We start from the raw sequence: 15,752 nt of genomic DNA, 5'->3' as shown, positions 1-15,752 counted from the left end.
GTGTCATTGCAGGTCATTTGTTCTGGAAACCAGCTGGAATAATGTAGAAAAAAACCCAATTGCTCCTAGGACATACCCTCCAACATTTCTCTGATTAAAATAGGGGCGTCCCATACCAAAATGATAATTCTACTATTTATACTCCACCCATCTGACTGGGTTGCCATTCTGGGCGGTTTGTAACATATATAAAGTACAGCTTTAACATATATAGAAACATAATGTAAAAACTTCCCTATTCAGGGCTGCTCAGATGGCTCAGGGGTCGGATAACTCCATACCCTCCAACATTTTTGCAGTGAAAATAGGGACGTCTTAAGGAAAAGCAGGACCTTCTGGGATCAAATCAGAAACTGAGATGGCTTCTGTAGATCTAGGGCGTCCCTGGAAAATAGGGGCACTTGGAGGGTCTGCTAGGATGCTCAGGACAATATGGGCCTAAGCTGAGAGCCAGCACCTGGGCTTTGAAAATAATTAAAATTATGCTAGCATCCATTTTGTGTTTGCTTTTATAGGGATAGAGATTAATTCTCTAGCCCAGTTTGAATTTAGTTTTCTGTTCCAGTTGGCAGGGGGGTGGTTTCTTGAACAGATGGAGGGAATCTGCATTCCACAATGTTCCAATCAAGAGTCTGGGTAGAGCGGAATGCATTCTGGACTTAAAAGTTCTGTTCTTAGAATTCAAAGTGGCAACACTCTTAGGGGCATCTTGTGCTGGTACCACCAATTGCAGGATCATATAGAAACTTTTCTAAAGTTGTTTATACGCCCCTGAACAATGCATTTTCTGTTACTTGTCCCATGAAAATCACCAGGTGTCCCGTCATTTATCTCATATCAAAGATCTACCTTATCTGAGATCTATTTTTATTCCAGCTGTTCATTCCTGGTTCATCACTGAATAAAATGAAACACAACAAATTGTGTGATCAAAATATGGGGGGACTTGTTAGATAAACACTAAAACAGCATGCATGGTGTATTCTGAATGTGACTCCGATTATGTAGTGCAATTTACCATATATTGATAAAAGTTGTCAAAAAACAACAACCCTCAAAGTGGTTTACAAAAAAGATAAAACAAAAAAAAATATCGATAAGAAGGCATTGTCTCTTTCAATGTATTCTGCAGCTTCCATTCATTTCAATGGGGCTTGCAGGGAGAACACTCTTGTGGATTACACCCCATGGTAATTCATAGAAATCCCTCACCTCGGGCACCAAAATGTGCCAGGCCAGTACAAGCTTGCAAAGACCTGTGCTTACTTCCTATTTGGAAGCCCTCAGAAGGGGCAGATTTAGGGGAGCACGACTGGTTCGCCCACACTGGGCGCCGAGCCGAGAGGCTGCCTCAGGGGGTCCTGCAACAATGACTTGGAACAGAAGGCGAGTTCCAGGGTGTGTGCAGAATTTGAATGTCTCACAGGGCGTAGCTGAGATTTGAAAGCTCAAAATCTGCCACTGGCCTCAGGCACCTTATTATCTCACAGGCTCAGTTTCTCAGTCTGTAAAATGGAAATAAGCGTGAGCTACAGTTTCCCTGGCAAACCACTCTAAACACACAGACCCTGGGTTGTTGCAAGGACAAATAGCATGTGTATTATTTAGCACGTTGCCATAGAAATAGGTAGCTATAGTTGTTAACTGAAACCCAAATACCCAACATGTTTTGGATTAAGTCAGCCTTCTCCAACTGGTGCCCTCGAGATGGTCTGAATGCTCGCTGGGGCTGGTGGAAGTTGAAGTCCAAAACATCAGGAGGCCGCTGGGTTGAAAGAAGGCTGAGCTGTGTTAGTGATGCGTTTCTGCCTGTACTTCTCTTCCCATCCTTTGTTGTCTTTCCCTGTGTTGAATATTGGATTGTAAGACTCTTGGGGCAGGGAGCTGTCTTCTTGCACTTTTCTAAAGCATCAGGCACACTGAGAGCACCATAGAAATAGTCATAATGTGCTGGGCATAGAAAAGGCAGCTGGTGCATTATGTGAAAAAATGCATGCACCCAGCCACCCTTTGTATAGCCCGTCCAACACCAGTTTAGCTAGCAAGCACTGGGGAGGAATTAACTGGGGAGCAAATCTGAGAATTTCACTTTCTCTCAGTTTATTATTTTTCCAGTCCTAAATTCAGTTTCTCCACATTTCCACATCAGCTAGCAAACTTTTTTTTAGGTCCTGAAAATTCTTCAGCATTTTAACGTGCATTTTATACCTAATACAACACATCACATTTCTTGTAAATGCCATAGTTTTATTACAATCAAGTTATATATTTAACTTGCCAAATAAAGTCAAGCAATAATATTTTTGCAAAGCAATTTTCTCTAACATGATGTTCTTTCGTACGTCATTTTCACCAATGCATGCATTTATTTGCACGCTACCCTAGTAGATACATTTTTGTACACATCATTTGGGCTGGGGAAATGCGAAATTTGGAGAAGTGTGAATTTCAAAGGATGGCCTCCTTTTGCTCTGCACACTTTTGGAAATTGCTAATTTGGTGACTTTGCCTTTAAATGAAAACAGACTTGAATTTGCCCCTCATCCCTAAATCTGGGACTGCTGTGTTTTACAAGGCAGCACAACAGCTGAGTGGGCAGCACACCTCAGCCTTCCTTGCTGAACTGCTGTGGCAGAAGATATCACTCACCAGCTGCTCTGCTTTGGGTCAACCCTGTTAGGGAGGAAAATAAGGAGGGAGGGAGGAAGGCAGGCAGGAAGCTGCTCACACTTACTACAAGAATGAACGTTCCCAGGAATTCTGAGAGGGCTTCCTTCACCAAGTGGTTCTTCAGGGCCAATTTTTCCTTGAAGCTCCTCTTCATGTTCTTACTCATTTTGGCTCCTTCTTGCTTGGTGCTTCTGGAGCAAGGCAACAGAAGAACGGTAGTAGCTTTACAATCTTCTCTGCAATTGTCACTTTCTTCCCCCCCTTTTCTTCTTAACTTTGGCACTCCTCCTCATATGTTGAAATACGAGCCGTGGAGTGCCGCAACACAGTCCTTGGAATCATCTGATCGTTCCAGAGCTTTACAGAGACCACTTCACATTCCCTGCTCGTTCATTGAGAGTTTCCATCATGTGCCTTTCCTTCCTGGTCCTGCAGGCACTATTTATATCAGGCCTGACTAGATAATAACACACGTCAGCTCACTTCCAGGAGCTAGCCCACACTTTCCCTCCTAATTCCCTCCTAATTTCTGGCTCTCTGGATTAATCATTACCTGCTAATCATGACCCCCACCTCCAAAATAAACACCCATGCAATTAAACAAGCTGAGGACAGAAAAGCAGGGAAATGATCTCTTATATTACCTGCCAAATGCAAAAACACTGCAGTAATTGGCTGGTTTTTTAAAAAAACCAACACAACAACCCTCAAAAGATTTTTCCTTTGGATGCTTACCAGGAGGTGTGTCCATACTGAAAAGGTGAGAGTCAGATTGCTGCTTGCATTTGTGGAATGCATTCTGTCTCCACATGCCCAGGTGAACAGAGAGCATTTCAGGTAAGGCGAATCAATGGCATTGCTCTGGCATCCCACCAGAGAACCTTCTGGGTGTTAAAAACATCAGTTGAACCCTGCTGGATCATTCAGACTCCTCCGCCAAGGAGCTTCTCGAGGCAGTTTACAAGTAAGCAAAGATAAAAACCACAACGGTCCAATTATTACAAAACAAATTATTACAAAAAAGAGGAACAAAGAGCAGCACCAGCTATCAACATATTAAGCAGGAACAGAATAAAAAACCTGCTTAAAAATGAAAGGTTTTCAAATCCCGGTAGAACAAAGATAGAGAAGAAGAGGATCCCTAGCCTCTTGAAGCAGGGAGTTCCACAGGCAGGGCCACCACAGAGAAAGCCCCGCCATGTGTCGCATCATGGGGGCAGGGGCAACAGCAGAGTCACATAAGAGGAGACTGCCCTTCAAGGAGTATGGTCTCAAGCTTTTTTAGACTTTAAAGGGTCTCAGTTCAAGTAGATCAACAGCCACTTTGGGTCTCAGATCACAGGTTCATTCCTTGTGGAGCCCTTCGATTTCTCTTTGTTCTCCCCTCTGGTGGTGGACCAGAGGCTCCAAACTTGGACCCCCCAAGTGGTCTCTGTAGTTGCACCCAGGGCCTCAAGGCAAAACTCCGCAATCAAATCTGATTTCCCACTGGTACCCTGGGAGTCCCCTTCATCTTTTTTTTCTCTTGCTGCCCCTGGATCACTTCATCCCCTGCTCCAAACTGAAAATCAAAGTCCTGCCACAAGTCGTGATCTGGGGGCCCCTTCTTCAGGAAGAGCTGGCCCAGTCACCCAAGCTGACAGCCACGTATTCCCCTCTCTGCTTATTCCCAATCTCTCTCACGCCCCTCGTGGGCCCAAATAAAGGCAAGTAACAGAGCATCTCTTGCTCCCCAAACTCACAGGACCCTGGCGGCTGGGGCCTGCTTAAGGGCTGCACTCAGTATAGGCACTGGTCCCCATCCCACAAGGCCATCTTGGGGCACCCAGAAGGCAAGCTCATGGGAGGGTTTTATCTCACCCAGTTCAGCAGGCACTACCCTGATGCATGCCCACGGATCTCCAACTTTCTTCACCGCCACTTCCTCAGGTACCAGCTGCTCTTCCTGCATGCCTCCCATTCCTTCAGCTGCTCCCCTTCTTCTGGCATTCTGCAGGCACTAGTTCCTCTTGCTCATGCATGCCCACCTCTTCCATCTCCTCCTACACCGCTGGCACACATGGAGTGAAGAGGTCGATAAGCAGCAGCTCTTCACCTCCATCCTGCAGTTTGCTCTCCGCTCAGTCACTTTCCTCCTGCATTCCTTCTTCCACAACAGGCTCCCAGGGGGTTGAGACATCTAGCAGAAGCAGCTCCTCAGCTCCAACCAGCTTGCCCTTCTCCCTAAGAGCCAACTCCTAGGGGCTGCGGGGACTTCAGCCCCCGCAATAAAATATTTGAGGGGGCTGGGCCCCCCAAAGTTGATGCATTCAAATGGTGTGCATGCAGTGTGTCATGTGATCAGTTATGTGTGTCGGGGCTTACCTGGGTCCCCCACAATGTTTTATTCAAGTTGGCACCCCTGCCCTTCGCGGAGGCGTCGTCTCCCCCCTTGCTTTCAGCTACTGACTGCCTCTGTTTGCAGTCCCAAGGCCCCTCTGCTGCCCATTCACATTCTGGATCTCTTTGCCCACTCCTTCCGTCTGGGTGCCTTGCAGCAGGTCCCTGGCTCACTTTCAGCCCCCTGTAGCATCTCACACAGCATGGCCCTCACCTCGCGTGGAGTCACGCTTTCCTCTCCACGGAGACTTATCACCCACTTTGCCACCAGGGAAAGAACCAGGGCAAAAAGAAAGAAAGAAAAGCACTTGGACACAGCTACTTTCTGGCAGAATTTAATCAGGGTCTTGCATCAGGACCAACACAGGGCTTTGTCAAGGCGTTGTGCAGAGACTGCAGGAGTAGGTTCATCAAGGACATAACAGGAAAAGTATATGTCATAGAATCATAGAGTTGGAAGAGACCACAAGGGCCATCGAGTCCAACCCCCTGCCAAGCAGGAAACACCATCAGAGTACTTGTCACATAATCTGCACATAATCTTGCACATAATCTGATTTGGGGTTTTCTTAGAAACCTTGAAGGAGCTATAAGCCAGTTTCATCAGAAAACCAACTTCTGCTTTGCAAAATGGGTCAGAAGGGTGGGCGAAGCAGTTGTTGGCATCTGTCTGTCTCTGGAGACAATGGAGGAGTGAGGCTTTGGGAGTGAAGTAAAACTGTTGGAAGGTTGCAGCGCCTGCTGTGGCTGTAGAAACCGATACAGGAGAGGCATGTTTTGTTGCAGCTGGGGCAGATGGAGGAGTCTGATTGTGCTGCTGCAGATGCACCTTGGGGTTTCTTCTCTCTGCACTCCTTCCAGCGGTCATTCCTCCTCTGGACACTGCTATGAATGTACAACCTGACTGTCTGTCTCCAGGCGCTGTGGTCGTCTGCAAGGGGAGGGGGGAGTGTTGATGTTGCCACCCTTCGTGTCACATTTGCAGACATCTTTGTAACACAGAGTTGGAGAAGCAGTAGAGACACCAGAAGCTGTTTCCAGCCTTCCTCCTCCTTCTTGCCCCGCTTCCCCTGCTCTTTCAGATCTCATTTATTCCAGCACCACTCCCATACCCTCCAACACCCCCCCCAAAAAATTGGGGCATCAAAAGGGGTACACCTTCCAGTCCAGTGCTCTAGCGCTTGTCAGCTGGGTTGCGCCAGAGCCCTGGTGTGACCCTGCTGACCTGTGCCAGAATGAGCATGTTTTGCAAGACATTCAGCAAACTGGGTACTGTAGCCCCATGGATAATTGACACTGAAGCTTCTTTCTGTGAGAGTCTTAAGTCCTTCTTGGCTAAACAAAGGGGAGGATATAGGAAGATCAGTGGTGGTGGTGGGGATGTCACACAGGGGACATTCCCAGCCCTATTTGGAGATGCCAGTGGGAACTGAGCCTGTGACCTTGTGTGGGCAAAACATGGGCTCAACCACTTTGCTCTGATCCTTCTCCCAGTATCAGAAGAATAGGCAGCAAGTCTCTCAGCAGAGGCAGGTTTCTCAGTATGAGGAGCAAGCACTGAGGCCCAGGGCTTCATAGGGCCTGGTGTGCTGGGACTGACTGGTTGGGAGCAGCTGATGGGATGCTCTGGAAAGTTGGCACTGTAGCCTAGAAGCTCCAGTCTGCTGGGTTTGCAGAGGGAGTGAGGAGCATGGTAGTAGAATAATAATAATAATAATAATAATAATAATAATAATAATAATAATAATAATAATATATTTATATCCCGCCCATCTGGCTGAGTTTCCCCAGCCACTCTGGGCAGCTTCCAACAAAATATTAAAAATACATTAAAACATCAGTCATTAAAAACTTCCCTAAACAGGGCTGCCTTGAGATGTCTTCTAAAAGTCAGATAGTTGTTTATTTCCTTGACATTTGATGGGAGGGTGTTCCACGGGGCGGGCGCCACCCCTGAGAAGGCCCTCTGCCTGGTTCCCTGTAACCTCACTTGTCGCAGTGAGGGAACCACCAGAAGGCCCTCAGAGCTGGACCTCAGTGTCAGGGTAGAACGATGGGGGTGGAGACGCTCCTTCGGGTATACTGGGCCAAGGCCGTTTAGGGCTTTAAAAGTCAGCACCAACACTTTGAATTCTGCTCGTAAACGTACTGGGAGCCAATGTAGGTCTTTCAATGTGGTCTTGGCGGCCGCTCCCAGTCACCAGTCTAGACCAATGCATTTTTCTGCCTGAAGTAAAGGAGAAGTTTGTGTACACCCACACCCACCCACACCCACACTCACACCCACACCCTACATACAAAAGCTGACTGGAGCAGGAGCTGAATCTTGTTTCAGAGCTGGTGAAGGGCAGCGTCTTCTAACACGACTGAGGCAAGAGGCTACCTTAAGGGTGCAGGGCAGGTCACGTGGCCTAGAGAGGAATGGTTGGGGATTCTACAAGGAAGAGTTAGGGGCCTGCTGTTATGAGTTAGGGGCCTGCTGTTATGACCTCCTCCAGAGGATTTTGCCTCACTCTGCCTAATGGTAGAGCCAGCCCCTATGTTCAACACAAGCCCCAACATGTGAGTGTGTGTGTGTGTGCGCACGTGCATGGACACAAACACACACCCTTTCTCTTTCACACAGTGTTATTTAATCCCTGTCAGGAAATGTGCCATTGCTGCTGCCACAGCATGCCCCTTGCCCAGTTAGTCAATATGAGATTATAAAAAGGGCGTGAAATTCAGGCATTAACATTTACCCAGAGCAGTTTTTGTTTAGTTAGCTGTGGCATACCTGCTGGGGCTTGTGAGAGTCCCCTGGAGGCTTCAGGTGCAGCCTAAGTCCTGTGAGGCGTGCCCTTGCCCACCAGGCAGCAACATGCAGGATGCTTGACCATGTATTCAATAGGCAATGTGATCTAGCTGTCCTTTGTTCCAAGTCTCTTATTCAGGGCTGCAAGGTGTGGTGGAACAACACCCCATGTAAACCTATAATCTACATGGGGAAGTGCTGTAGCTGAATGGCAGAGCGTCCGACTTACATGCTGAAGGTCCCAGGTTCAATCCTTGGCATCTCCAGGTGGGGTTGAGAAGGTCTCCTGCCTGAAACGCTGGAGAGCTGCTGCCAGTCAGTGTAGGAAATAGAAAGCGAGGTGGACCATATTGTCTGAGTCAGTACAGTATAAGACAGCTTCCTATGTGCATTTGTTCATTCCATCAGCCCAGCCTTTTAAATTTCAGATCCCTCCTTTCTTCCATCAAGAAAACGGTGATGTGCAGGGGGTCTTCCAGTGCTGTCTCCACTCCAGATCTGCTTCTCTTCAACAAGGCAGCTGCATTCGGATGGCCCACAACAGCATTTTGCTGCCTGGAGCAAAGGACAACATTTTGCTGCCTCGACCTCCTCACACCCCTCACTGGCGGAGAGTTGAATGTTACTCCCACCCTGGTGACAGAGCAGCATCCCCCACCTCATCAAGCTAGTTTAGGGGCACACTTCTACTCTAGGGTTACCAGACGTCCCTGGTTCCCGGGGACAGTCCCCAGATTTGCAAATCTGTCCCCGGGAAAAGTGGCAGTGGCAGCCTCAGCAGCCAGAGCCAGCCTGGTAGCTCAGTTGGCCCTGCCTGGCTTCAGGAGCTGCTTGCTGCCATGGCACCTGCCATTTTTCCTCTCCAGAAGTCCCCATATGATGTGTATTGTGCACAACACATCACATAGGGACTTCCGGAAAGGAAAAATGGTGGGCGCCATGACTGTGAGCAGCTCCTGAAGCCAGCCAGAGCCAACTGCGCTACCAGGCTGGCTCCGGGCTGCTGACTGCTGCCGCCACTGCCAAAAGGGAACCGGGGGCTTCTGGTGGTACAGATCTCCTGCCTCCTTTGTTTTGACTGATTAGGGGAGGCTCGGGTTGCGGGTGGGCACCTGTTGCCCTGTTTTTTAAAAACTCTGCGCATTTATGTTTCACAGGGTGCGAAAGAAGGGCTTTGGACCTTTATACAATATGCATGTGTGCTTGGGCCCAGGGTCTTTTGCCTCACCATCCCCACTATTGACTCCCTGTTGCTACTCAGCTTCCCCCCCCCCCAAAAAAGTATCCCCAGATTCATTGAAAAAAATCTGGTCACCATATTCTACTCACCTGCCCTCCAGCACCTCACTGCCACTGCCCATCCCATGGCATCTGCTACTGAAGCAGCTGCTTTACTCTACCTAATAGTTTCATTTCATTGTAAACTGATGACTGTCTGAAAGATCTCAAGGCAATTTACAGTAGATAAACACATAAGGGTGTATCAGAGGTACACACAGCAGGAGAGGGTCTTCTCGGTGGCTGCTCCCAGGCCTAGGAACTCCCTTCCTAGAGAACTTTGGTGGTTGTCTTTTCACTGGCAGGCAAAGACTTTCTTGTTCCAACAGGCTTTTGGGAACTGACTGACTGTAGGGAAAGGGCTTGTGCTGTGGTGTTCCTATTGTAACAATCAGTATGTTTTAATAGAGAGTGAGTATGTCGTCCGCCACCTTTTGATGGCTAATTGTTTTTTAATGGTAGCTAATATCTGAAGGGAGCAATGGACTCATGCCCCAGCCACACTGGTCACTGACCATCTAATACTCCTCCCCATCCCTCACCTGAGAGGGGGCCAGAATGATACCAGAGCAAGCTCTCAGCCTGGAGGATGATCAACTCCTCCCATCCACTCACTTGCAGCTACAGAGTCACAACATGCCTGAGTCTGCACAACTGATAAAGGAACCTTCAACATTGGCAGCAGATGCAGACATCAACCTGACACTCAAGGCGGCTCTGAAGGTCACCATGGACTCAGTTGGTTCGGCCAGCCCTCATGCCTGGGACCCCTCGCCTTGGTTACTGTGTGCATTGGGCTTTGACACCAACTTTGTTTCAGAAAAATCTTCAGGGGCCTTTTGGGCCAGGTTTCTCACGATAAGGCAGCAGGAGTGGGTGGCAGCAGTTTGCATTTACTGGGTAATAAGCAGACTTATTTTTGGATTAGGGAATGTCTCTGGGTGAGGCCTTTACAGGAGGCAAAATCTTAGAGGGAGGGGTCGTGGCAAGTACCCAAAAGGCTATCCAAGGCAATAATGATTCCCCTTCTGTGTAACATTTTATGAGCTCCTGGGAATCACCCAGTGTCACAAAGGGAGATGCAGGCAAGGTACACAGGGAGGAGTGAGAGAGTCATAATCCTTTAAGACCGTAATTACCCTTTTATGCTGGGCCTGTTTCCTTTTACTGCTGCTTTTCTTCTTAGGGCTGCTAACTTAAATAAAGGAAAGGTGATTTATGGTCACAGTGCAGTGTGTTAAAGGGCGTGGGGATCTTCCTGTGGCCTTGCGTGCTGGGAGTGCTATTTAAGCCATATTCTCTAAGGACTGCAGGACCCAAGCATCTGGCCATTCAGATTCTGTTTCTATCACCAGTGTCCAGGACCTGAAAACCAGGCTCAAGCAATGCCAACTTTTGCCCTGAACCCAGAGCTCCTCCGTGGGCTCTGGGTTCCTATCCTGCTCAGCTCTCAGATGCCAGATTATTCCAGGCTCGGCTCTGAGGGACTCTAGGACTAGGACCTCCTTTGCCTCCAAGTCCACCACCTGACTTTGACATCAAGTGCTGGCAACGTCATTTCATGCTGCCTCAGATTTCATGTCGTCCTACTCTTTGGGTTCATCCCCCGTTGGAGACTCTGGTCTTCCTTCTTAACCCGCTGCTACTGTTTCTCCTCCAGGCCTGGAAAACTGAGTTTGGTGGTACCATCTAGGCTGCAGTACCAGCCAGTGTGCACATTCCATCAGCTGAGCTCCCCCTTGCACCAGGCTCTATCCTGGCCCATCAGGCCCTGTAACAAAACCTGCTGCTAGGACTGGCCAACTTGGTGCTCTCTTGATGTTGCTGGACTCCAGCTCCCACCATCCCTGGCTGGTGAGCATGCTGGCTGAGGCTGGTGAGAGCTGGAGCTGAGCAACATCCGCAGGGCACCTTGTTGGCTACCCTGCCCTACATGTGCCAAGCCAGCATTGGAGGCTATCCTGCCCACATGTGAGACCAGACTGCTGGGCTTCACCAGCAGACGGCCTACTTGGTGGCGCTGGGACTTAGAACTTCCTCTCTTGGTGACAGTCTGGCCGGTTCCTTCCTTCCCAGTTTGCGACAGCTGGTAAAGCTTTTGCTAATTCCGGCCAGCTTTTAAGGCAGCTTTTTCTCTAAGCCACACTTTCCGAATAAAAATTCTTTGCACCACACCACATTTTTATTGATAAGAAATACAATGGAAAACAAAGAGACAACTCCTAGCCGTGCTTGATTTATAACATAGAACACAACTACTTTATAATATGATCACGGGACATCCAGACAGTATAAAACAAAGAACATGAACCATTTAAAAAAATGAATCATTCCCAAAATGTAATTATAAACATATGTACCATAAGTATGTATGCGAACTTAATGAGAGGTGTGAGCTTGCCAGGTAATCTCGTTTAGATTAAGTCTAATTTGAGACAAACGTACTCTCATTGCCTCATCAGCACAAAGAAGCCTTTCTCTTTTCCGATCTCCCATATTTTCCAGAGTTGGAAATCCCCGCTCACAACAATATGTCGTGAAGAACTATAGCATAGCCAGTGCTGTTGAAGAGAAGTGTGGGTACTGTTTCTGGTTGTATATTGTTGTATATCCAAAGAGTCCAGTGCCGTGCAGTAAATGACACTGAAATGCTTAAATGCTTCTTTGATGGTCTTTGAATCTTCCTGTCACACTTGCCACCCTCTCCTGCCACACCAATTTGGGATGCCACAGCCTTTCAGAACCACTGTTTTAAGGTATATTTGGACTACATCTCCCACCAGCCACGCCAAGGCAAACGATAACACTTGAGCTATTTGGCTTTCTGTAGAGTCTCAGAACCTTGACCCTATGCAAGGACAGTTTCTGCCTGTGCTCCTGGGCTCAATGGCCAGTCCACTCTGGACCTTGCCCTCTGCTTGATGTTGACTGTGTGTTGCAGTCTTCTGGGACACTGGGATGGGCTGTCTGACAGCCCTGTCAAGTGCCTTGTCCGGTGTCTAAACCTTGCCAAGGCCAGACAGAGCCCACCCCTCCCGCTGACCGCTATTGTTTGCATCTCCAGACAAGGATTTGGGTCCAGGTGTTTGCTGACCTCAACCCTTCCCTCCTTTCCAGAGGGGTGTGTGTGTGTGTGTGTGTGTGTGTGTGTGTGTGTGTGTAAAAGAAGGATTACTCCCGGATTAATTCCAGAGCCCTTTTCATCGCCAGCAGAAAAATCTCCATCCCCTTAACCCAGGCTCCATATTCATTAAGCCATAATGACTCTATTAATTGAATATGTAAGTTTGCTTAATTAGACACAAGACTTATTTCTTCAGTTTAAAGGGTAAAAATAAAAAATTTAAGCAGGCGGACGAGATCGAGCATTTAGCGATGATGGATGGGAACTGGGAAAGTGCAATATCCCAAGATGGAGGTGGTTAATGGCACCCGCTCATTAGACGATGTACATTAGCAGAAAGGTCAGTCCATTTTAGGGCTTGATGCGTTTCTCAGATAGTAAATTTTAAGCAGGGGTGGGTGGGAAGGGGAAGGTACACTGAGAAAGAGCTGGAAATGGGGGGTGGATGCCATTGGACCCCAGGGGGAGCACAGTGGTTTTCAGAAGCAGCGCTGGGACCAGATTACTTCACATGGGTGGAAAGCTTGGCATTTCACTATTGGGGAAGATCTGTATGGGTGTGTGGCTCTTTTGGGCTCCGTATCATCACACTGGGCCTCTGGAACTCCCTGCCTCATGAGCTCTGTCTGAATCCTCCCCTCAAAACCTGTTCTGAGGGAGCCTAGTTAGAAAAAGAGAAGCTGACCTTTGGCAACAGTGTGTCGGAAGGGGTGATAGTTCAGAGACAGAGCTGTCTCACCAGAGTGGTGCATGCTCTAGTTATCTCCCGCTTGGACTACTGCAATGTGCTCTTTGTGGGGCTACCTTTGAAGGTGACCCGGAAACTGCAATTAATCCAGAATGCGGCAGCTAGACTGGTGATTGGGAGTGGCCGCCGGGACCACATAACACCAGTCCTGAGAGATCTGCATTGGTTCCCAGTACGTTTCCGAGCACAATTCAAAGTGTTGGTGCTGACCTTTAAAGCCCTAAACGGCCTCGGCCCAGTATACCTGAAGGAGCATCTCCACCCCCATTGTTCAGCTCGGACACTGAGGTCCAGCGCCGAGGGCCTTCTGGCAGTTCCCTCATTGCCAGAAGTGAGGTTACAGGGGACCATGCAGAGGGCCTTCTCGGTAGTGGCACCCGCCCTGTGGAACGCCCTCCCTTCAGATGTGAAGGAAATACGCAGCTATCTTATCTTTAAAAGACACCTGAAGGCAGCCCTGTTCAGGGAAGTTTTTAATATTTAACGCGGTATTGTTTTTAACACTTGATTGGGAGCCGCCCAGAGTGGCTGGGGAAACTCAGCCAGATTGGGGGGGGGGGTATAAATAAATTATTATTATTATTATTATTATTATTATTATTATTAAGCATCTGTCTTGAATACAGAGGGACCCAGGTTCAGTTCCTGGCACCTTCAGGTAGGGCTGGGAGAGAACCCAGCCTGAAGCCCTGGGGGGCGGCTGCCAGTTAGAGTAAGCAGTACTGAGTTAGATGGACCAGTGGTCTGACCCAGTAGGCCAGCATCTTATGGTTCTTCCTCGACTATGAGCTGAATTCTCCCCACTGGGGGGCTCTACTCTGGCTTCCTGTTTCACTTTATTGCATTGTATTTTAGTCGCCTTGGGCAAAGTATTTTACCATCACAGCACCGGATATGTTGTGCCGTCAGGATCCCCATCTCAGGGCCAACCTAAGACCGTGTGCTTGAGGGAGGGCCTTGACCCTCCATTTCTCAGCTGCCCTTTGGAGCATCTGGTTGGAAGAACTGCCTGCCTGCTTGGCCTCTGCACAAAAGGGTTGGGGGGAGTCAATCCAGTTTGAATTTAAAGGCCAACCTGCCTCATTCGCACTTCCTTTTTATATATATATAATAATTTTATTAAGGTTTCCATTTTAACAATCCAATCAAATCACATTAAATATTCCAAATTATACAAATACATATCATAAAGTCCAAATATTTTGCCAAATTATAAATTTTTGTTGGGGCTTCCCATGCTTCAAGTTCAGTGGGGTTCCAATCATCTTATGTTTCTACTGCCTTGAGTTTCCAAAAGTTCCTTCTTTCTTTCACATCCTCTGAGTTATTTCTACAGGCGAGTTGGAGTGAACAATAATATACTTCTGTGTGAAATTTGTATGGCTCTCTTTTTTCTTTTTTTCTTTTTGCAGCTGGTAAGTCTATTATTTGCAGTATGTCCTCATACGCTGATGTTTATGCTGAATCAATCCAAAAGCCCTTCTCTGGTGGCAGGCGCCATCTTCTCTCAGTTTCGATGAAATAAAATCTAGGCGTTTGCTCATTAATTTTCTCAGACAGGTTGCATCAAACAGTCTTTCCAGGAGAGGTTTGCCAAATTGGACTTGAAGTACAGATATAATAACAAATTAAGAGCTCGCCTCCCCCTATGACTATTTATCTCTGCAACTCAGTCTATCCCATAATGGCGGATCCCAATTAAATAGTGCGTCACAGGAGAGTCTTTGATCTTCTTCCAAATATTTTAAAGAACAAAGGCTTTAGTTAGTATTATTTCCACACAGTTTATATTTTCCAATCTCACTTGCTATCAGTAATGTAGACGGTTCTTCTGGGGGGGTGTTGTTAGGTATTATCGTAGTAACATACCGGCTTAGATGTTATTCTTTAATGTTATCTTTCTTCCTCTCCATCACTCTTGGCTCCTCAGTGGCTGGCTTAATTAGCAAATTAATTACCCTTTCTTCACCTGAAGCATGTCCAAGATCTGAAATCAAATTTTTTATCTTAAGAAATGGAACTAGGAGCTATCATGAAGACAGCATCCAGGAGATTCGAACTCCCTTGAGGGCTTCCCATCCAGTGCCCCCACTCCCTCCTTCTTTACGAACTCGGGGGTGATTTGTTGGGCATCCGCGGATGAAACTGCATCTTCCCTTCCACCGGGAAGAATTTGGGAGGCTGATTACTCCCATCTCAGCCTCTAAATTACCTCGTGGGTACTGGAGAGATGGTACTGTCAGCTATCTTTCGCGGCGCCCCTAGCGGAGCCCCCTCATTTGCACTTCCTAAAACAATATTGGAACTGGAACACAGTCATCCTTTGAAATTCAAAATTCTCCAGCTGGGTAATGTTCACAAAAGGGCATTTACTAGGCGAAAACGAGCACAAAATTGCAAATCCTGGTGAAAACAGCATATGGAAATGCATTCCGTGAGGGGAAATTGCTCCGCAAAAAAAGAAATTTCCACTAAGTTTTGATTAGTTTTCACGAGGACTTTAAAGAGAAATCACAAACTGATGGGGAAATGTGGTTAATGGAATTTAAGATGGGAAAAACGAGAAGCTGAGAACACCTGAAATTGACACATTTGCCTTTGGTCTGATCCAGTTGCAAGCCTCCTCTTGTGTTTTTCACAATTCCTCCAAGTGTCACCTTTCCTCTTCCAACTAATTAAGATGTTTGCAGGAAGCTTTCTTGTGCAGGATGAATGGGGACCCAAGTGTGAGCTCCCCTGCTCTCCTCTTGCATGGCCCC

General features: G+C 47.5%; 1 protein-coding gene across 2 annotated transcripts in view; it reads right to left on the bottom strand.

The window, feature by feature from the left end:
- Window positions 1-3,601, bottom strand: part of AQP9 (aquaporin 9) — a 28,811-nt gene extending 25,210 nt beyond the window's left edge. Inside the window, exons 1-2 of one of the 2 annotated variants that reach the window (XM_081887820.1) lie at window positions 3,406-3,601; window positions 2,735-2,861 (exon numbers count right to left, since the gene is read on the bottom strand). In XM_081887820.1, the coding sequence (XP_081743946.1) occupies window positions 2,735-2,836 (102 nt within the window). In that variant the 5' untranslated portion in view covers window positions 2,837-2,861; window positions 3,406-3,601. Of the gene's footprint in view, window positions 1-2,734; window positions 3,218-3,405 lie in introns of those variants that run through there. The other variant, XM_081887819.1, reaches the window with a different exon arrangement.
- Window positions 3,602-15,752: the final 12,151 nt, after the last annotated feature.

The sequence above is a fragment of the Podarcis melisellensis genome, assembly GCF_964234715.1.
Source record: "Podarcis melisellensis genome assembly, chromosome: 14".
In the NCBI taxonomy this organism is placed as follows: domain Eukaryota; kingdom Metazoa; phylum Chordata; class Lepidosauria; order Squamata; family Lacertidae; genus Podarcis; species Podarcis melisellensis.
The sequence above is the reverse complement of the archived record's forward strand: the minus strand, read 5'-3'. Positions and strand labels throughout refer to the sequence as shown.